This window comes from Ylistrum balloti, unplaced genomic scaffold (genome assembly GCF_031769215.1).
Source record: "Ylistrum balloti isolate Yb309-2 unplaced genomic scaffold, AGI_CSIRO_Ybal_v1 Utg370746, whole genome shotgun sequence".
Taxonomy (NCBI): Eukaryota; Metazoa; Mollusca; class Bivalvia; order Pectinida; family Pectinidae; genus Ylistrum; species Ylistrum balloti.
In genome coordinates, this window is record NW_026782439.1 from 308,980 (window position 1) to 332,322 (window position 23,343).

Genomic DNA, 23,343 nt, shown 5'->3' on the forward strand with positions numbered 1-23,343 from the left:
ATTTGGTCACATTGCCGCACTTGGTAGTTTTCACAAATTTGTTGTCCCCTCTCCATCATGACGGACATGTAACGTGCAGGTTTGTCACCGAATCTCTGCTTTATAGGGAGTCCTGCGCTTGGCTAAGTTCTCTGGTCACGACTGTCAGTCACGTTGATGGTCAAAATCGGCTGTCAAAATCTGTCGTGATTTCTGGTAGAGCCGGGAAAGTGTTGGTTGAAATTTGTCTGCGATTTCTTACTGACTATCATTGTTATGACGGTAAGTCATGTCCTTGTTGTGGTAAATAGAGACGTAGGGTATACGAGGCACCGTCAGTCTGAGGATTAATCATGCTATTAATTTTAAATGGAAAATACTTAAAAATGATAAAATTGTTAAAAATTATGTGTGATATGATAGATATTGCTTTTTATTTGTTTATAATAGAAAACTTTATTTCTTTGAATTTGTTCTGCTTTGTCCTGTAAGATAGAAACAATATCTTTGGAATTAAATAATTTGTCTATATTCAAAAGGTAACTTTTCCAATACTTGAAAGGTATTTTTGAGTGCTTAATTATTGAATAATCATTTTTTGTAAAATTTAAATTGACATATATCAGATATTGTCAGTAAAGACCAGTAATCTTTATACCTCTTTATTATTTATTTCTGTTTCAGAGAAAATGAAATATTACTGCTGTTATTATATTTTTCAATAATTTTTATTTTATTCAGAGCACTTCTGTAATCCATACCAAAAGGAGAAAAGGAATGAAATGACCATGGAACAGCCATCTTGTTATTTTGTAACCATAGAAACCATGTCTTTTGTGTGAAATCTTCACTGGTGAGTCAAAATCCCATTTCCTCCCTCTGTTATCCATGATGGTCTTGTCATGGCTCATGAGAAAACCCTCTATTTTCTCTGGGAATTTTGGACCAATTCTTCAGTTTCCATGGAAATGTGCAAAAAAAATTGGCATGTAGAAAAATTCATCGTTGTTTTAAACAACGTTGTTTACATGTTAGCCGTAATTCGCTGTGCCATTGGTGATGCCTTCAGTGTAACAAGTTCAACACAGTAACGTCTTTTTTTGAAATAAGAATCAATGTTTGATTTGATGCATTTAAGTCTTTGTCCAAGATTCTTAACGATTTTTAGTTGCAAATGATCTATGCAATTCAAATGTCATTCTTGATTTCTTATTTAACTAAATGAGTTTTTCAAGTCATATTTCCTTTTTGTTATATTATTATTGTTATCATTAAAATATCACAAAGCCATTTTGTGATATCATAGAATTCAGAGGAATTATACATTTTCATGTCCAACAGTTTTATGAAGAACATGTCACCTGTAATAAGACACTTAATGAGATACCCTAAGTACTCACTAGCAGAAAAAAAGGATTGAAAAGAATAAAAAAAAAGCTGTTTTACATAAAAAAAAAAATATTGGAAGAGACTTAACTTGTGTTTAAAAGTCAATATTGTTTGAATCTCTATAAGATGTGGCTTTGTCTTCAGTATTTAAAAGTTTGACATGTGAGTACCTCTTTGAGACATGGCCCTGTCTTCAATGTTTTATAAAATCCTAAATGTTTGTAAGACATAGCTCTGTCTTCAATGTTTTATAAAATCCTAAATGTTTGTGAGACCTGGATCTATCTTCAATATTTTATAAAATCTTAAATATTTGTAAGACATGGATCTGTCTCAATGTTTTATAAAATCCTTAATGTTTGTGAGACATGGATCTATCTTCAATATTTTATAAAATCCTAAATGTTTGTAAGACATAGCTCTGTCTCAATGTTTTACAAAATCCTAAATGTTTGTGAGACATGGATCTATCTTCAATATTTTTTTTAAAATCCAAAATATTTGTAAGACATGCCTGTGTCTTCAGTGTTATATCAAGAAATGTATATTGGACGACTCCTTTCAAAAGGTCCTAGATATAATACAGTTCTTAATTTTTTTATCAGTGGAAGGCAGAACTGATTTCTTCCCGTTGTATAAATTTTGCACCTTTAGAAGACTGTAGAAGCATTGATTGTATGATTTGGTGTGTGACTTTTTGTCTCCTGCCCCGATAGGTCCAGTAGACAATGAACACCAGCACTCTTTACTACACTCTAACCTGGTACAAGTACTTTACAAGTATTACTTGGAATTAAAATGTCAACTCTGTTTCATTAAGTATAGATCAGTCTTTTGTAGTGTAGTAATCTTTGTATGGAACATGACTGACAGGCACTCTGTATTAAAAGGTTAAAGTTGTAATCAAGCAATGATAGGGGATTAGAGAGAAAAACCACCCAGGGATACAGATAGGTCCGGAGGCTGAAAGATGAAGGGCAATACTCCAATCAAAGATACGGGCCAAAATTTGAATTCAACAGTGTGACTTTATCTTCCTAAATTAAGCAATGATTTATTAATTTGTGTTGCATTTGTGACGGCAAGTTGGCAGAGCGGATGATTGTACCATACGTACATCCCCCCTTAGTCTTTCAAAATTACTCTGAGCTTGTGTTCTAGTACATATTACAGTTAAATTTTCAGGTAAGCTGTATCCGGACATAACTTTGATTTTACAGTGATATTCATCTTAATTTAGGAGATGGCTTGTCATGGCCATCGTTATCAGTACATATCAGACTTACAAGGTAGAGCCGCTAGTATCATGATGAACAGGCTCATCCCAGTATTGGTGGCATTTTACGAATTGATGCTATTTTTTTGTTTCCTTTTTTTTTTCAAATGAAGTAGGCAAATTCAGTTTTTATCAGTTTGAATAAGTTACCTGTCCATTATTAAAATGTTTGACTCACCAATTTTTAAGTCGTACCTAACTATTCTTAAAGATTTTTTAAGAGTTATCAAATGAAATAAATAGTATTAAAATATCCAATAGACTTATTGTATGTTTACATAACGTTTGCCTCCATCAGTTTCTAACAATTAAAGTGGATTAGGCTATAGTGAAAGAAATTTCCAATGAAAGACAAAACAGACCTCTTTCTACAGGTTATATAGCTGTTACATAGTAATATAATCTCACAGGTTCTAGGTATAAAGATTGGATGTGAAGTTACATTTTGATATCATCAGTTATTCTGTCTTTACAGATTTTAGGTAAAATAAAACCCAACAAAACAAAAAACAAAAACTTGTTTGTTGTTAAATTAAGATATCAACAGATCTCTGTACATTTTTAGTTTAAATAGAATAATTAATGATTTAAGATACCAACATGGTCTTTCTACACAGGATTTAGATAAATATATATACTTTGATGTTTCAAGATATCAACAAGGTCTCACTAGGCAGGTTTTAGGTGGAAATTATATTTAATGTTTCACGGTATCAAAATGGTTTTTGTAAACAGGTGTTAGATAAAAAAAATTATATATGAATTATTGAAGAAATCAACATTTTCTCTTGACACAGATTTTAGGAAAAAATATACCTGATGTTTCAAAATATCAAAATGGGGCCTTTTTGTACATTTACATACAAATAGAGATTTTGTTCATACACACAAGTATTTGTAATTAAAGTGACTGCTTTGTTTTGGGAAAAGGTAATTGATGATAATAGGTAACTATTGTGAATATATTTAATTATCATTGTGACCTGGTTACAATTCGTCTTTTATTATCTTTAATTGTGTTATGGTTGTGAACAATACCTTGCCCTTGCATTCAAGAGAGAAATTTATTTTTTTTTTTATAGAATGAAAATTTAGCATTTATCAGGTTAATATGTAAAATTTAATTGTACATTTTTTTCTTTTTCATTTTCTTTTTTTAACATGAAAAAAAAAAGTTTCCTTCTTTGATTTGAAATAGAGAAGTAGATGATGACAGTTAGAACTGTTTCTTTGGGAATGTCATTGTTGACAAAGCAGCCTTCTCTGTTTGAGTTTGTTTCAAATAGATCGAGAAGTGGACGAGAACAATTTAAACTGCTTCTTAAGGAATGTTATTGTTGACAAGGATACAAGTGCTACCTTATTGGTGATATGGGTAGCCCAACCTCCATTCTATAGAGACATCACTAAGCTTGTCTCATTACTGTGTATGAGGTTCCAGTGCTTGGGGCTATTTACCCCCAAACTGTGTACTTCATGGCACTTTTAGCAACAATCTAGTCTTTATAAACAATGGGATATTGATGACAGCAGCTCCATGTTCTTCATTAGCCGTTTCTATTACTCAGTGACTCATTCGCCTGATATTAATTCCTTCACAAACTTGTGGTATTTTGTCAGAAATCACGGAGAGAATTGGATGTCGTGGTTACGCTGATATTTCATTATCCTTGATTTCTTGGGCAACGGCAGGCCCTGTACTCTACTGTGACAATCGAGAAATAACTGAATTATCAAAATATTGTCCAATTCTGTCTCGGGCGAAGGCAACACAATGAAAATCCAGCAAAAACGGTCTGCGCTAATGAATCAAGATGGAGAGGCAACGGTATTTATGATAACGTGGCTGCGGACCAGTCGAAGTTAAATCGATGTTGGAAGAATGGGGAATTATGATTCGGGAAGAATTTCCTCTTGTCATAAACAGGTTAAACGTTTGGAAGATCTTGGGTAGCAAATTGGATGTTGGATATTTTGATCCATCTCCATTTATTTTCACATCATTATCGGGCAGAGTGATTTTAGACAGAACCTTCTATTGTTGGTGAGCTCTGGCTGTTACTTCACCTTGACAAATGTGGCATGAATGTTGTACATGTGTGTAGCCAAGTGTTTCAGCCACCGATAACTTCCTAGTTCAGGCCCAAAAATTACATTATGGAAGAAAATGCGAGCTTTAATTTACAATAAAGTTCCCAAGCTCCTGTAAAGATGACTGTTAAATTTCAATTATCTTTTAACTGATATTTACATAAGACAGATTGATATTAAAACAAGGGATTTCTTTAAAATGCTACATGCCAATTTGTTATGATGTAACATGGGAATTTAGACATAATGGAATATGTATCTACCAGTTCTTCCTAATTACAGAGTTATTGCCCTTGGTTGTTGGTTAATATGTTAGATAGATGACACAAATATCCTACTTCAGTACAGCTATAAGACATGTTTGATGCAACATTAATCAATGTTATTGTATTTATTTCAGTTTGGCATTCAAAGATAAAATTAAATTGGTTTATCGATCTGTAAACTGAGGGACTGTGACACCAATTTTACAATAGCCATGTGTTTCTCAGCTATTTAATTGTTTTCTGGACCTTTCATTATCAGCATTGTTGGGTCGCTACTATTGTGAAAAAAAATCATTAAAATCATACTTATTGTTTAATGACAATGGTTTCTCTCCTCACGTATCTTCAATTGTTTTATTGTCTTGTTTTCCACTGAGAAATTGGACCAAGTTTTTGTGTGTAGGAAAGTAGAACAGATAACAATACATTGGAACAATACATCACTTCTCAAGTTGGCTATAAATATATTGACTGCCTAAGCCCATTCAATTTTTTTTGCATCAATATTTCCGTATGTACTGGTGGTTTATTTACACCCAGGCTTTACCAGTTATCAATAAACAGCATTGTGTAATGTTAGGGGTTGTTGATAGAGACAGACAATAAAAATGTTGGCTACTAGTATTCACACTATGCTCGCGCTAATCCTGTGCAGGCACACTATTGAATTCTATCAAAAAATCCCCTCTAAGATATGACAATCTGACTACTGATAAAACTGCCCACAATCCCATCTTGAAGTAGGTGTGGGGATTTTGTAATCATGTAGTCAAATCGTCTCATTTTTAGAAGAATACTATTTACTGGAAACAAATCATTTTGATGACAGCACTGTTGTCTGATTGAAAGATATTAATTGTGTTGATTACAAACACACCTGTTACTAATGCTTGTTTGTCATTTTATTTATGTCTGCACTTATACCTATACAATATCATATATCATTTTAATTATTTTATTTTGTTTTGTTCTAATAAAAAAAGGGTGAGTTGGTTTCATTTTTAATGACATTATGCCAAATGTTTATGATATTTGGTTAGATATATTCAGGACTTAGTTGTATGGACTTCAAAAAAAACAAAATTTCTTCCACCTTTCAGATATTGGTTTCTTGATAATTGATAATTGATAAATGTTACAACAGCTGATATCACAAATGCTTCATACTGTTATATATGAGGATTTATCTTAAGATTTCTTTAGAACAAATCCCCCAGCCTAAGATAGAAATCATAACTGAACTAGAAGTTGTATAAATACATATGTCTGGTGTTTATACACAGGTAAACATGCTGCAATAGTTTTTTTTAAGTACAGAAGTCTAGTGTGTATACACAGATTAACCTGATGTCTATGCACAGGTAGACTAACTAAAGTAGTTGTCTATTGATGGAAGTCTGGTCTCTGTACACAGGGAGACCAACTAAAGTAGATGTGTAATTATAGAAGTCTGGTCTGTATACACAGATAGACCAACTACAGAAGTTGTGTAACTATGGAGTCTGCTATCAATACAGAGGTTGACCAAATAAAGTAGTTGTACAACTATGGTGTCTGGTTTTTCTACACAGGTAGACCAACTACAGAAGTTGTATAACTATGGATTCTGGTATCTTTACACAGGTAGACCAACTGAAGTAGTTGTGTAATTATAGAAGTCTGGTCTCTATACATAGGTAGACCAACTACAGAAGTTGTGTAACTAAGGAGTCTGGTCTCTCTACACAGGTAGACCAACTACAGAAGTTGTATAACTATGGATTCTGGTATCTATACACAGGTAGACCAACTGAAGTAGTTGTGTAATTATAGAAGTCTGGTCTCTATACATAGGTAGACCAACTACAGAAGTTGTGTAACTAAGGAGTCTGGTCTCTCTACACAGGTAGACCAAATACAGAAGTTGTATAACTATGGAGTCTGATATCTATACACAGGTAAATTTACAAAGCAGTTGTATAATGATGGAAGTCTGGTCTCTATACACAGGTAGACCAACTAAAGTAGATGTGTAATTATAGAAGTCTGGTCTCTCTACATAGATAGACCAACTACAGAAGTTGTATAACTATGGAGTCTGGTGTCTATACACAAGTAGACTTACAAAGCAGTTTTATAATAATGAAAGTCTGGTTTCTATACATAGGTAGACCTACTCTTATGGCTGTGTAAATACAAATTTCTGGTCTCAATACATAGGTAGACTAACTGAAATAGTTGTATTATCATAGAAGTCTGTTCTTTATACACAGTACTAACCCGCTACCTGTATTTATACTGACTTCTACATACAGGTACACCAAACCAATTAGCTGTGTAAGCATAGAAGTATGGTCTGTATACACAGATAAACCTATTCCGATACCTGTATAAGTACGGTAATATGGTCTCAATATACAGGTAAAGATGTCTTGATAACTCTGTAAGTAGGAAATCTGGGCTTTATACATAGGTACACCTACCCCAGCAACCAGGTGAGATATGTGGGTTAAAGTACAGGAGATACGTAACAATGGTTTGTTTGACTTACGACTTTCCTGATAGAGCCAATTACAGTTGATAATACACAATGTCTGGCCAAAGACAGATATGTGCTTAATGTCCTCATGGGATTGTTGTCCTGTAGTTCTACATTAATCCCGTTATTTAGTGGAAGGACATAGCGTGTCCCCACTCCCTACTTTTGTACATGGTGATATCCCAGAGGAGCCCCTCTCCAGTATGAGGACACAAGTTTTATCCTATTGTTGTTCGGAAAAGACAAACAGGTGAATTAGAGAGACTGTTGAGGTTATAGTAGGTCTTACATTGACAAGGGTGCAAACATTAGGAAAAAGGGCAGTGTTTGTTCCTGGGCCGATTGTAAGCGGACTGAACACAAACGGTGCATACTGGTGTAGCTAGGAGTCTTATCATAGGCCTATTGTACATATCGTAAGATATCTCCACCAATTGTTCACAAACGAAAGTGTTCCATGATAGACGGGCGACTGTCTGCTACTGTTTCTGGCTAGAACAGTGATAGGGTGTGTTCAGCGGGCTCAGACTTACTGGGGTGGAGGTTAATGGGCAGGGTTTCCGGAGGGTGTCAGGATGGTGTACAATATACTCTCTAGGATGATGACCACGATGTGGTATAGGCCATCTCTGATGTTTTAGGTAAGATGGACATCATGGTATGTAGAAAACTTACACAAATTTCAGTGTTAACTATCAAAATACTGTATGTCAGATTCATGTAGTTACTTTTTCTTTTCCTTTATTGATTTGGTCAATTAGCCACTGAAAGTGTTGTTGTATGGTGTTTGGCTTATTAGTGAGATAGATGTGCCACCTTGTTTGTATGTTATCAGCAGAAAGCTGGTTCTAAAATGGCTGGTCTTCAAAATGTGATGCTCTCAAATATGTAGACTTTGACTGTGATTGGTGGTGAGTAATTTTGATAAACATTCTAAAATTGCTGAAAACATGATCTCCAAAATCAGATGCTCTCTGATATGTAGACTTTGACAGTAACTGGTGGCAGTAATGATTGTTGATTTTAAGTGTGTTGGTATAGTGTCTGTGTGTAGATACAGCTGCTGCAGGCAAGCACATGATATATACAAGCTGTTTGATTCATTCAGAACTTGTTCTACAAAAAGCACTGGCAGTGACCTTGTGGGAAGTTAGACATGCAGAAGATAGTGCTGCTGTTGTAGTCCCCCCTATAGTCCCCTGTAGTCGGTCTTATTGTGCCTGATCTTACTTGGGATGCTGTAGCTTTACTGCAAATTCTTCTCTATGCAAGAAAACTGCAAAACTGATTTTAAGAAAGGTGATTTAATCTAGGACCTCTTTTTAATATAGCCATTACCACAACATTAAAAACCTTTAATCATCCTCCTCTGGAAGACCGGCAGTGAGTGGAGATGTAATCGTGTCTTATGATATTGGGCTAGCACCTGACTTAATACCACTAAGACAGCAGGCATCTCCAGTCTTATTGCCCGACTCCACTGGCTGTTACCCTCACCAGTGTTTTCCCTCCCCGCCAATCCCCCCCTTATATTATAATGTATATTTGACAAAACAAAAGTTCCCACCACCACAGCTAGACAAGGATGCAGCTTGAAACGGCAGCAAACTCCACCAATTCCAAAAACATTTGATGTCAACTTTGCTTCTAGATAGACCTGCTGACTACTGCCGTGACCTTTTTAACCTGACCAGCATCCGAATCTTGACAGTCAAATACCCGCTAGGTAAGTACGAGTACACAGGATATGAGAACTTTGGTGGCGGTAGAGTAGCAAACATAAAAAGTAGTGTTGATGATATTGTTGTTTACAAAGGAATTGGGGCATTCAGCACACTCTTAATCACCAATTTATTGTGTGTTAATCATTCACTTTGATTTCACAATTCTTTCAGCGCTGTACAGATAGTCCTACCTTCCTCTGAAACAATGCACTGTAGAAGCATATGTTCTGTAGCATATACTGCTCCACGTTTACCACTGTCTACTTTAATAGTAGTATTGGTTCTGTTGTAGCATAAGGTGCAAGTTTTTGTTATAATATAAACACTGTACATTTGTAGTAAACTAGATAGAGTGACCTCTTGTACATGTTGATTGAAGGATGATTTTTTGATGAGAAATGCCAAAGAAAGTGTAATATATAAACAATGGTAAATAAGGCCTTACCCTAACAGATGTAAACCGTTTATGTCTCTCCTTGGCCCTGATGCTGACGTCATCTCACCCAACCAATAAGTGATGTGATTGGAAATTAGGTACAAAAAGTTCAATATGAATTTCAACAAACATTACAAAAAAATGTCTTTTGTTCAGATAAAGTTCGCTTAGTCGTCAGTGTACAGTGTATCAGTCGGTCAGTGTACAGTGTATCAGTCATCATTATACAGTGTATCAGTCGTCAGTGTACAGTGTATCAGTCGTCAGTGTACAGTGTATCAGTCTGTCAGTGTACAGTGTATCAGTCATCAGTGTACATTGTATCAGTCATCATTATACAGTGTATCAGTCATCAGTGTACAGTGTATCAGTCATCAGTGTACAGTGTATCAGTGTACAATGTATCTGTCATCAGTGTACAGTGTATCAGTCATCAGTGTACAGTGTATCAGTCATCAGTGTATCGGTCATCAGTGTACAGTGTATCAGTCATCAGTGTACATTGTATCAGTCATCAGTGTACAGTGTATCAGTCATCAGTGTACAGTGTATCAGTCATCAGTGTACAATGTATCAGTCATCAGTGTACAGTGTATCAGTGTACAATGTATCAGTCATCAGTGTACAGTGTATCAGTGTAAAATGTATCAGTCATCAGTGTACAATGTATCAGTCATCAGTGTACAGTGTATCAGTGTAAAATGTATCAGTCATCAGTGTACAGTGTATCAGTGTACAATGTATCAGTCATCAGTGTACAGTGTATCGGTCATCAGTGTACAGTGTATCAGTCATCAGTGTACAGTGTATCAGTGTACAGTGTATCAGTCATCAGTGTACAGTGTATCAGTGTACAATGTATCAGTCATCATTGTACAATGTATCAGTGTACAGTGTATCAGTAATCAGTGTACAGTGTATCGGTCATCAGTGTAGTGTACAGTGTATCAGTCATCAGTGTAGTGTACAGTGTATCAGTCATCAGTGTAGTGTACAGTGTATCAGTCATCAGTGCACAGTGTATCGGTCATCAGTGTACAGTGTATCAGTCATCAGTGTAGTGTACAGTGTATCAGTCATCAGTGTAGTGTACAGTGTATCGGTCATCAGTGTAGTGTACAGTGTATCGGTCATCAGTGTAGTGTACAGTGTATCGGTCATCAGTGTAGTGTACAGTGTATCAGTCATCAGTGTACAGTGTATTGGTCATCAGTGTACAGTGTATTGGTCATCAGTGTACAGTGTATTGGTCATCAGTGTACAGTGTATTGGTCATCAGTATACAGTTTATAAATGTACAGTATATTAGTATTCAGTGAATCAGTCATCTTTGCACTCTTTATTTATATACAGTGTACTGTGTATCAATATGTAGTGTGCACTGTATCAGTTTACAATGAAACATTGTATCAGTCCTCACTGTACAGGGTATCAGTCCACAATGTGAAAGTGCTTTGACATATATCTGATAATGAGAAATTAGAGGATAGAATGTATTGTTTTGATAGTGGAGGTGGTATCTCTCCTATCTGATGCCTTGAGATTCCTACACTGACCTGTCTGTGATGGTGTGTCAGACCAGGGCTATTGTTGTCACCACCAATAGTTGAAGGGTGCAAAGAACTTTGTGTCAATTAGATCTGAAGTGTAGCTGCCCATTACATCCCTAAACTGACACTGTGGCTTTCTGACAATGTTAACAGGCCACAGTAACACAGGATTGTAATGTTATATGCCTTTTGTAATCTACTAGGAATGTTCTTGTCTCTTTCATGTTCACATCTACTTCCATCAACTCTGAATACATAATTGTTTTCTTCCAGTTTACAAATTTCTCTCTGCACTTCCAGGAATGTATTTTGCAAATGGAGAAACCATCATTTCCCTCTGCCCTTGTTATTTGTCTTTACACTGACTATCTGTCTAAACTGATCAATCTTCTGTATGGACTGACCACATGTCTATAATGACCAGTGATTTGTAGATACTAACCACCAGTCTATTTTGACCAGTTTACTGTATACATTGACCACCTGTCTATACTGACCTACTTTTGTATAAACTGACCACCTGTCTACACTGACCAGCATTTTGAATACACTATCCACCACTTATACATTAACCACCTGTCTATACTGACCAATCTTTTGTATATACAATCACCTCTTGTCTACTGACTAATCTCTTGTATAAACTGACCACCTGTCTACACTGACCAACCTTTTGAATACACTGTCCACTACTTATACATTAACCACCTGTCTATACTGACCAATCTTTTGTATATACAATCACCTCTTGTCTACTGACTAATCTCTTGTATAAACTGACCACCTGTCTACACTGACCAACCTTTTGAATACACTGTCCACTACTTATACATTAACCACCTGTCTATACTGACCAATCTTTTGTATATACAATCACCTCTTGTCTACTGACTAATCTCTTGTATAAACTGACCACCTGTCTACACTGACCAACCTTTTGAATACACTGTCCACTACTTATACATTAACCACCTGTCTATACTGACCAATATTTAGTCTACATATACCACATGTTTGTTGTAATTTATCAGTCTGTACACACTGACCACTTGTCTATTTTAAGTCAATTATTTATTGATATTGCCAAATCCTCTAGAGATATAAAGCACTCCTTTAACTATATAATTTTACATTGTTGTGACAACACAGGATGATCTGGGCATCATCCATTAATCGTTACTACCTTACAGAATTAAACAGTATGAATGGCATGGTAATGACGTATTGTTGTCATGATGACACTCTACACAATGCACTGATCTGACCCCAGAATTGTGGCCTAGATATGAATAAGGGATCAATGCTTGCCCCATGGCAGGGTGTCTTGTCAGAATTGTCCCCAGGATTTGTACTGGGGTACCTGAGGGTTCTATTTACAGAACCTCACAAGGCCATCCCAAGAGCTGTGTAATATAACTCACCCAGATTTCAGGAATGTCTATTGTTCTCAATTTGTCCAGGAAATTTTTCAGAAAAATTTGCATAAATCTTGTAGGTTTTTCATGATCATTACTTCAATGGCTACAAATCAAATCATTATATTTTTCTAAGTCCATAATGTAAACAGATATACATTTGAACTTTATTTTACAACAATTGTGTAACAAGCTAAAAACTTACATCAATCATACTTGTTGGTCCGAAGGGAGATACATGATGGGGCCATACTGTGGAAGGAAACTAGAGAACTCCAGGAAAACCTACTATACTGATAGCCCCATACATTTTCACATCAGAATCACATCCTAGTCACCTACGTGAAAGGGCAATGTGTTAACACTGTACCAGTGGTAATGACCCATTGGAAAAACCAAAATGGACAAAAAGTTTTTATGAAAAACCAAGACTGATACTTGTGGGCTGGCTAAACTGCGAAAGAAATAAGAGTAAGCTACGAGGATCATCGACAAAATGTGTTATGTAAATAAATAACGTACATAACCTGTTATGATAACTAGGTCAATAAACGCGGTACTAATCAAGATCATTTTACCTGTTGAAAAAAGTTTACAAGCATTATTAACAGAGTAATATGATAACAATATTTTCCTTATTTGATTTGAAGCAGAAAAAACTGGAAAGCAATATCATTCTTTTTTTCATAAAAAATTTAATTAAAAAAAAAATAAAAAATGGCAAGAATTTTTCTTGCATTTAAAACTTAAAAATCAATTTAAATTGAAATGACTGGAGATCATAGTGATTTAAAAATTTGAATTGCATTTGTTAAATTTCCAGATTATTAAATGATATTGACTACACATTGAAGAATGTATCCTGGTGGAGACTGTCTAACAACTAACTGCCATTATGGAATTGTCAGAATATTTGTAGGTGCTGTCTGCCATTGTAATGGTAGTTGTCATGATTTCTCCATATCAGAACAATCAACCTTGAACATTTTTTGTCATTTCAAGGGAAACCGGTGCACGTTGATGTAAATCTAAACTTTGATTTCAATAAGGTAATTGAAACGTTGCTCTTTATGGTATTAAAGAATACAATTGTCAGAGAATAGACAGGACATAGACATTGTGTTGATTGTTTGAGCCTTCGGAGGGAGTGGAAACGGGTCGTTATGTAACTGGATCGGTGAGAGTTAGGTGCCGTAGGTGGCAGATCTATATCACTAAAGATCTTCTCTTGAAGAATAAGTATTAAATGGCGAACAATTAGAGTGTTACTATAGCTGAGTATTGTTGGACAAGAGTTAGTCTATCCAAGTGACAGAGCATTACACCACACTAGTAGAAATAAGGACTCCGATTCCATACATGTACTCCAATCCATTGTTGACCGGGGTCGTCACAAGTACTTTGGAAATTCTACCCTCGGAATTGGGAACTATTTACAGTATGATTGTAATAAGTTTCAGATAAAAAAGTATAATTGTAGGGGCTCTTTACATCAGCATTTTACTCCCGAGGGTTTTCAGATTTCGTTCATTGGTCTTCAATATCTAGAAAATGAAGAGTTAAATATCACAGGCTATTTCTTGTCTTCAAAAATGCAGGTTGTATAGGGGAGCGTTGATTAATGTAATAGACTGGTAAGATGGTTAATTCACTATGTATCCTTACGTTGTTTATGTATGTCTCGATCACCTGACTCTTCAGACGGAGGACGTCTGCCTGCACTGATTCTATCAGTACACTTTTGTCCCAGCAGATTACATTATACTTACATAGAATTACCCAGTTTGACATTCTGAATTTTAAAGTTGAGAAATCATTTAAAACATGTATTACAATAAAATTCACTTCAAAATTGAATCTTCAAACTAGTGATTTACCAGTGAACAAATGCGATGGTTGTGAAATGCACAAGCGGTGACCAACAATACAGAATCACACATATCTATGTCCTTATTGAGAATTGATATTCCTAACAGTCGGGCCAATAATACGTGGCTCGTTTGTTGACTTTTCGCATTTCTATTTAACTTGAAAAGTTATAGTTTACTTTTAAAATTTCTTGGCACATCACTCTATCTTGTATTGAAAGAGGACTATTATTGGCTTAAACCTTGTTATAGAGGGGAGGTTCATTAAATCTGTTTAGCATTCAGACTACCACAGGAGGACACCTTTTCCTACTGCACAATAAGACTAACTTTAATTTGTTTTCATACGTCTCCCTATGTGTTACTGAAAATGTCCAATTGTCCATCTCAGAACTTTGACTTTAGTTCTTTGAATAAATCAAATTGAGTATGTTGTTTGTCAAATGAACGGTCTCTCTATCTATTGAGAAGAGGTATTGAGCTTGGCTGTTAACTCATTGTCCCATACGGCCAGCCTGAATGCCTTCACATACAGAACGATGGAGATTTATGGAAATAAAAACACTTTTTATTATTTGTGAGTTTATTAAAAGTGTGATAAAACTACTAGCCATTTGGCGTGTGTTAGGAATGCCGTGAACAATGCTATTTTATAATACCGGGTATATAATCAGCTCGATAGCACAACAAAAGTTGGACTGAAATGACCCGCATCACACTAACTTTAGTCTTCAGCTTTGATACACAATAAAGCCCGGCTTTTATGCTTCGCCCAGGTATAGCTTTAATCAGGTAGCTTGCACAGCATCCATGCTCTAATTAAAAGGCAGTAAATAGCACATAATACCAGTCATACAAAAGGCCTGTTGATAAAGCCATCAGCTGCGATTGTTCCTTGATTCACCTAAAACGTTAAATCTGTGTGTATTAGCTATTGGACACTGCGGTTAATCCCTGACATCTACACACAAAAAACTGGAGGAGAAAATAACGGAAAAAATGAAAATGATGTTGATCAGTGTCTGAATTGAAGTGGCATGGATCACATCGATTGATGGTCGGATTATCTGTTGGCGTGACGGGAGGTTGGGGTCCATGTTACAATTGGACAGATAATTTCCATCAAATGGCATCTATCTGTGTGTATTCAGTTGTCTGTCCTTTAGTTCTTGGCTTCGTTTCTTAATAATCGTTAAGGTTAGGCATATTACTGGGATGCTTTTACGTTGTACCAGCTACCATTGTATTTGACAGCTCAACCGGTTGTCATTATGAATTGTTATTTTTTACTCAATTTATACATTGTTGAAATAGGATTTAGTAATTCTGATAAATTGGTCTCACATCATGAAGTTAGGGACAGTCTCTGTAGACATTGGTCTCACATCATGAAGTTAGGGACAGTCTCTGTAGACATTGGTCTCACATCATGGAAGTTAGGGACAGTCTCTGTAGACATTGGTCTCACATCTTGGGAGTTAAGGACAGTCTCTGTAGACATTGGTCTCACATCATGAAGTTAGGGACAGTCTCTGTAGACATTGGTCTCACATCATGAAGTTAGGGACAGTCTCTGTAGACATTGGTCTCACATTATGGAAGTTAGGGACAGTCTCTGTAGACATTGGTCTCACATCATGAAGTTAGGGACAGTCTCTGTAGACATTGGTCTCACATCATGAAGTTAGGGACAGTCTCTGTAGACATTGGTCTCACATTATGGAAGTTAGGGACAGTCTCTGTAGACATTGGTCTCACATTATGGAAGTTAGGGACAGTCTTTGTAGACATTGGTCTCACATCATGGAAGTTAGGGACAGTCTCTGTAGACATTGGTCTCACATCATGGAAGTTAGGGACAGTCTCTGTAGACATTGGTCTCACATCATGAAGTTAGGGACAGTCTCTGTAGACATTGGTCTCACATCATGGAAGTTAGGGACAGTCTCTGTAAATGTTGGTCTCACATTATGGAAGTTAGGGACAGTCTCTGTAGACATTGGTCCCACATCATGAAGTTAGGAACAGTCTCTGTAGACATTGGTCTCACATCATGGAAGTTAGGGACAGTCTCTGTAAATGTTGGTCTCACATTATGGAAGTTAGGGACAGTCTCTGTAGACATTGGTCTCACATCATGAAGTTAGGGACAGTCTCTGTAGACATTGGTCTCACATCTTGGGAGTTAGGGACAGTCTCTGTAGACATTGGTCTCATATCATGAAGTTAGGGACAGTCTCTGTAGACATTGGTCTCACATCTTGGGAGTTAGGAACAGTCTCTGTAGACATTGGTCTCACATCATGGAAGTTAGGGACAATTCTGTAGACATTGGTCTCACATCATGGAAGTTAGGGATAGTCTCTATAGACATTGGTCTCACATCTTGGGAGGTAGGGACAGTCTCTATAGACATTGGTCTCACATCATGGAAGTTAGGGATAGTCTCTGTAGACATTGGTCTCACATCATGGAAATTTGGGATTATTGGTCCCACACCATGAGAGCTAAGGTCTATAGATCCCACACCATGAGATCTAGGGTCTATAGATCTCACACCATGAGAGCTAGGGTCTATAGATCTCACACCATGAGAGCTAGGGTCTAAAGATCTCACACCATGAGAGCTAGGGTCTATAGATCCCACACCATGAGAGCTAGGGTCTATAGATCTCACACCATGAGAGCTAGGGTCTACAGATCTCACACCATGAGAGCTATTGTCTATAGATCTCACACCATGAGAGCTAGGGTCTATAGATCCCACACCATGAGAGCTAGGGTCTACAGATCTCACACCATGAGAGCTATTGTCTATAGATCCCACACCATGAGTGCTAGAGTCTATAGATCTCACACCATGAGTGCTAGAGTCTATAGATCTCACACCATGAGTGCTAGGGTCTATAGATCCCACACCATGAGAGCTAGGGTCTATAGATCTCACACCATGAGAGCTAGGGTCTATAGATCTCACACCATGAGAGCTAGGGTCTAAAGATCTCACACCATGAGAGCTAGGGTCTATAGATCCCACACCATGAGAGCTAGAGTCTATAGATCTCACACCATGAGAGCTAGGGTCTATAGATCTCACACCATGAGAGCTAGGGTCTATAGATCTCACACCATGAGTGCTAGGGTCTATAGATCTCACACCATGAGTGCTAGGGTCTATAGATCTCACACCATGAGAGCTAGGGTCTATAGATCCCACACCATGAGTGCTAGGGTCTATAGATCTCACACCATGAGTGCTAGGGTCTATAGATCTCACACCATGAGAGCTAGGGTCTATAGATCCCACACCATGAGTGCTAGGGTCTATAGATCTCACACCATGGGAACTTAGGAGAGTATTTGTAGATATTAACAACTGTTGACTGATAATCTATGAATGTTCTGTTAGCTGAAGGATATTGGTATTGTTTGGGATCCCATTGGACCTGTACCCCTTATTAGTTTAATCCATTCTTCTGCCCATAAATGTAATGAGGGAAGCGTGTCTTGGGGACTGTAGCCATTTACAGTACCATTCAGGATAATACAGGGCCTCACATCCCCAATGTTGTAGCCAATAGCCACTCCATACATTCTCCTCATCAAACAATGCCTTAATTTTTTTATCCAATCTTTTTATTTCCAAGAAGTTATCAAATAACATCTGATGAAAAAGTATTGATTGAATCGTACCATTGTTCACTTAGCAGTGGAACAAAACTCTGACTGCAATAAAAAAAACTGGAGTATGCCACTTGACGGTTAGGAGAAACATTTGATAACTAACCAAGCTGAATAGAGAATATCTTGATTCTGGACGGAATTCCTAAGCCATTGAAAATAATGGCCATTGTTGTTGGCACATGTAAGTCCTATATTTGACAACTGATCCCTGTTCTAGCACTCATTATTTTATCTTAAGGCAGGATATTGCTTGTTGAAATTTCCTGTACCACTTTAATCCAATATATATATAATATTTCACTCACCGAGAAAAAAATATAAAAAACTTAATGCCAACAAAAAGACAGGTCGGTTTGACTGGAAACAATAGGGGCCTGATTTCGCAGTAGAATGAGACAGAGAGTGTTTGGGCACTGATTCAATGAAGCATTAGTTCAAGAGTAAAGTAGAATTGTGTGGCTTACTGATTGTAATGTTGGTGAGGTGACCATTCATCACACACTCAGGCATTGTTCTATCAAAGTCAGGTAGTGTGCATTGTAAAATAACTGTAGCTGTACTGCAGCCAAATTGTGTGCTATGAATTAGCTATTGTTGTTTGTAACAAATCCACATCTTTGTTCTCTGTTTAATCATAAAAATAAATTAAAATTGCGCAGACAATTACAATATTATTCTTTGTTTTATGAAGCTTGCCCTTGATCTGGCACTCTGTAAATATCACAAGTTCGTAAGAAATTCACTGGAATAAATTGAAACTATGTACAATAGTATTATTCTTTAGGTACAAATTTCCTAATTTCAGTGTGTAGTATATAAATGCTCCATGTAATTAATTACTTCTCCTGTTGCATCTGTGACTTACTACTGTTTAAAATTACAATTTTTGCTCATTCAGCATTATACCTTTCTTAATTTTCCAACCCACAAAATTGACCCAAATCAATTTTCAAGCATGACCACCTGGGATTAGGTCAAAATAAGAAGTCATTTCTGTCCATTCAAGGATTTCTTTTCAAAATTTGCTAAGATACTTTAAAGGAGGACTGTATAAGCTTGTCTATCACTCTGCATGTCATCTTGGTTTGTCCATGTCTTGCCTATCAGTCTATCATCTTGTTGTGGACTTGGGATGAAAAACATTGGCTTATCCTTAAGACTAAGGGTCATCTAGGTTTCTAGATGTGTGTGTATGTGTTAGTATGGTTTTTCACTAAGTCTTTTGGTCACTTTGGCTTGTTGATGTTCGCTTGCCTATAAGTCCGTGAGTCACCATGATTTCTTGATCTGCTCCTGTGTGTCAGCTTGGCTAGCCCATAAGTCTGGAGGTCACCTTGGCTTGATAATCATCACATGTGTCACCTTGGCTTGCCTGCAAGTCTGGAGGTCACCTTGGCTTGATAATCATCACATGTGTCACTTTGGCTTGCCTGCAAGTCTGGAGGTCACCTTGGCTTGATGATCATCACATGTGTCACCTAGGCTTGCCTGTTAGTCTGGAGGTCACCTTGGCTTGATGATCATCAAGTGTGTCACCTTGGTTTGATTCATCAATTTGTGGGTCACCATAGTCCATCAGTCTGTTAGGTTGTACAGTAGAAGAAGCTGTATCATTTGTAACATAACCGCTGAAGATATTTTTCTGAACATTGTGTCTCATGGGTCTAATAGAACTGCAGAAATATCTCTTCGTCCTTGAGCCTTGATATAATACAGACAAGGACTTTTTTATGATATACTCTTGAAGGTGATAATTTTTATTTAGTTTGTGAAATGATTTCACTTTCAAGAGGAAGTGTAGCTTTCTATGCTATAAGGTAAGGTGATATTACTGCTCATTTACAGAGGCAGTGTCTTGTGTCTAGTTGTAAAAGACTTTTTCAATGGACTTTTCCTTGTACATCCACTTTTGAAGAAAATATACCCACTTTTTCCTTGACAGAAGCCTGCAAAAGCTTATTTCCCTATAGTATTATGTCTTTGGTCCAGGTGAGATAACTGCTGGACCAGGCATGTATCTCCATCATCAACCGGGAAGCTCAGCATCAGATGCAGTCCAGAGGCGTGATGATATGTGTTCCTCCTCCTCCTCCTTCTGTTTGTGTATGCTCAATTACGATCAATCAGCTTTGTAGGTCGGCCTACCCCTCTCAAACCCCCTGTCAGACAGATTGACACAACAATACCATATAGCCTGATTGGGCCCATTACAACTGTACATGTGGGTCAATCTCTGACCTGCATCTTGTATTTCTACACCTCCCAAGCGGCTAGCAACTCATTCAACTTCTATACTCTCTAATACACATTTAAATCTCACCTATTGCTTGTATGTACACTTCCTAAACCATTGTTCTTGCTGTCTTTTATAACTCATCATCTCTATTATAACTAACTCCTTCCTCTTTTTACTCTATTTCTGCTTGTCATAACTCTATGGTTCCCTATTCAATACTTTTCTTTCATTTTTTGCTCTATTCTAAAGAATAATGATAGAAATTCCTTACCAATCCCCTTTCTTCCATGAGGACTAATTAAGGTTGAACTTTGCTATGACTATGCCAGCCCTTTTGACCCTGTATCTTGGGAACTTCAACTTAACTCTGCCACCCTATACTGGCCACTTCAATTTTTTTCCACATAGGACTTACGACATTACAATTGTTCTTTCTCTGTATCTTGGACAAGGACTCTTACTAAATGTCATCAGCCCGCCCCCCACCCCCCCCCCCCACTTCCCACCCATCCTACCCACCCCCCACCCCCCAGGACAGAGAGAGATCCCTCCACAGCTACAGTAATTTTTTTCCCTTTCCTTATCCCCTGTGCTCCTCTTCCCTAACAGACAGGATGATAAATACCTTTCTCTGTCCCCCAGGGACTGCTCTAATATATAGTGAGTTCCTGCTGACTTCCTCATTACTGACAAACCAATGTTATTGTTATCACCCACTAATTGTCAGACTCGGCATCCGCACACATCTTATCCTTTGTGTGTGCCAAAAATCAAATTTCAATAGAAAGTGTTCACATTAAAAATAGATAGATGGAGTTGATGTTGGTGTTACAGTGTGGGAAGTAAGGACAGTCTTACCCAAGGGGAAATGTGGACATGTCTCTTAGTGAGGACAGCCTCATTCCAGGGGGAATATGTACCTGTCTCTTAGTGAGGACAGCCTCATTCCAGGGGGAATATGTACCTGTCTCTTAGTGAGGACAGCCTCATTCCAGGGGGAATATGTACCTGTCTCTTAGTGAGGACAGCCTCATTCCAGGGGGAATATGTACCTGTCTCTTAGTGAGGACAGCCTCATTCCAGGGGGAATATGTACCTGTCTCTTAGTGAGGACAGCCTCATTCCAGGGGGAATATGTACCTGTCTCTTAGTGAGGACAGCCTCAATCCAGGGGGAATATGTACCTGTCTCTTAGTGAGGACAGCCTCATTCCAGGGGGAATATGTACCTGTCTCTTATTGAGGACAGTATTACTACAACTTATTGAGGGTGGTGTACCAAGGTTGTTGAGGGTTGTTTGTTTCAGTTATTGAGGGTTGTATGTTTGGGTTATTGAGGGTTATGTGTTTGGGTTATTTAGGGTTGTATGTTTGGGTTATTGAGGGTTTTATGTTTGGGTTATTGAGGGTTATGTGTTTGGGTTATTTAGGGTTGTATGTTTGGGTTATTGAGGGTTGTGTGTTTAGGTAATTGAGGGTTGTATGTTTGGGTTATTGAGGGTTGTGTGTTTAGGTAATTGAGGGTTGTGGCGTTTAGGTCATTGAGGGTTGTGTGTTTTGTTATTGAGGGTTGTATGTTTGGGTTATTGAGGGTTATGTGTTTGGGTTATTGAGGGTTGTGTGTATGGGTTATTGAAGAATGTTTATTTAGGTTACTAGGGTTTGTAGGACAGACATGACAAATCTTTCTTAACTCTGTACAACTGGCTTTGTTTGACTTCCTCTTCCAGATTATAATAGGTTCTGCACTTACAGATTCCATAACAAATTAGGAACACATGTTGAAAGAGAATTAACAATTATCTGCCTAATTTACAGATTTCATCCCCTTTAAAGGATTCCTTGTGGCAAAGCATTATAGTAGAACCACCAGGCGGTATGAACATATGATAAAGACAATCTACCACTGTAATGGGGCCTCTGACTGTCGAGGGGCTAACAGTCTGCTTTATTACAAGTTAAAAATATGATTTCATGTGTTTTAAGTACAAAGGAATATGCAATTATCTTAAATATGTTGCTATCTGATAAGGAAACCTAAGGTCATGCTGGTTTTATTGAAATTGATGAGTAAATATTTGTCATTATCAATTTTTAAAAAAAGAAAATCTGAAAGATACAAAATATTTTGAAAATTCTTTCTTTTAAAACATCTTTCAGTAAAAAAAAAAAAAGGGCTTATTTTGGTTAAAGCTGTCTTTCTGAGGCTGTTTTATTGTCACCTTCATGTCTAATGTCTCGTACCCAACAAGTGCTAAATCGTGGCTGCCAATTGTGCATTGATTTACTACATATTTATACAAGACAACTGGATTTTCTTAGGCTATTAGGGATGATTGTGTATGGGTATGGAAGTGGGAGTCTAATGGAGGCTGAGTTATGTATTATTGTCATAGGCGCTGACTGATTTTAACTGCCTAAAATAACCCACTGTGTAAAGCACGCATGCTCGAGGGGTAAGCGCTGATTCACGCCCATATATGGTAATCATCCTGCACAAATTTTACACCCTATTCACCAATTAATAAATTTGATACATGAAGACAATAGAAGAAGTTTCTATGCAGATGCACAGGAGATTACCATTATTACTGGTTCAGAATGCCAATGAAGAGCTCGTAAATCAGGGGAAGTAATTAGACAATAGACAAAGAGAGAAAGTGATGTTATAGGCTGTCATTGTGTTGGAATCCCTCACTAGCAATCCCACTAATTGGACGAAATGCTGGCCATCACTAACCATTGTTGAAGCCATGCAGCATCAATTTCTTTGACATCCCTCATTCTGATTTGTTCTCCTTTTTTATCAGCCAATGTGTCTTGATTTGTCTTGAGATGTATACGTTGGGCTTTTCTTCATTTTTATGTGCTATTTCATAAGGTAGAATTCTGTGTAGATTTGGTACACTGTT

General features: G+C 37.1%; 2 protein-coding genes across 2 annotated transcripts in view; one reads left to right on the top strand and one right to left on the bottom strand.

Annotated features, from left to right (window-relative positions):
• The window catches only part of LOC132558036 (mucin-3A-like), a 43,945-nt gene extending 24,089 nt beyond the window's left edge, over positions 1-19,856 (bottom strand). Inside the window, exons 1-2 of the mRNA XM_060222558.1 lie at positions 19,675-19,856; positions 16,854-17,859 (exon numbers count right to left, since the gene is read on the bottom strand). Coding sequence (XP_060078541.1) covers positions 16,854-17,859; positions 19,675-19,856 — 1,188 coding nt within the window. The remainder of the gene's footprint in view (positions 1-16,853; positions 17,860-19,674) is intronic.
• The window catches only part of LOC132558037 (transcription factor SOX-13-like), an 85,962-nt gene continuing 63,403 nt past the window's right edge, over positions 785-23,343 (top strand). The window contains exon 1 of the mRNA XM_060222561.1: positions 785-832. The gene's annotated coding sequence lies outside the window, so the exon portion shown is untranslated. The remainder of the gene's footprint in view (positions 833-23,343) is intronic.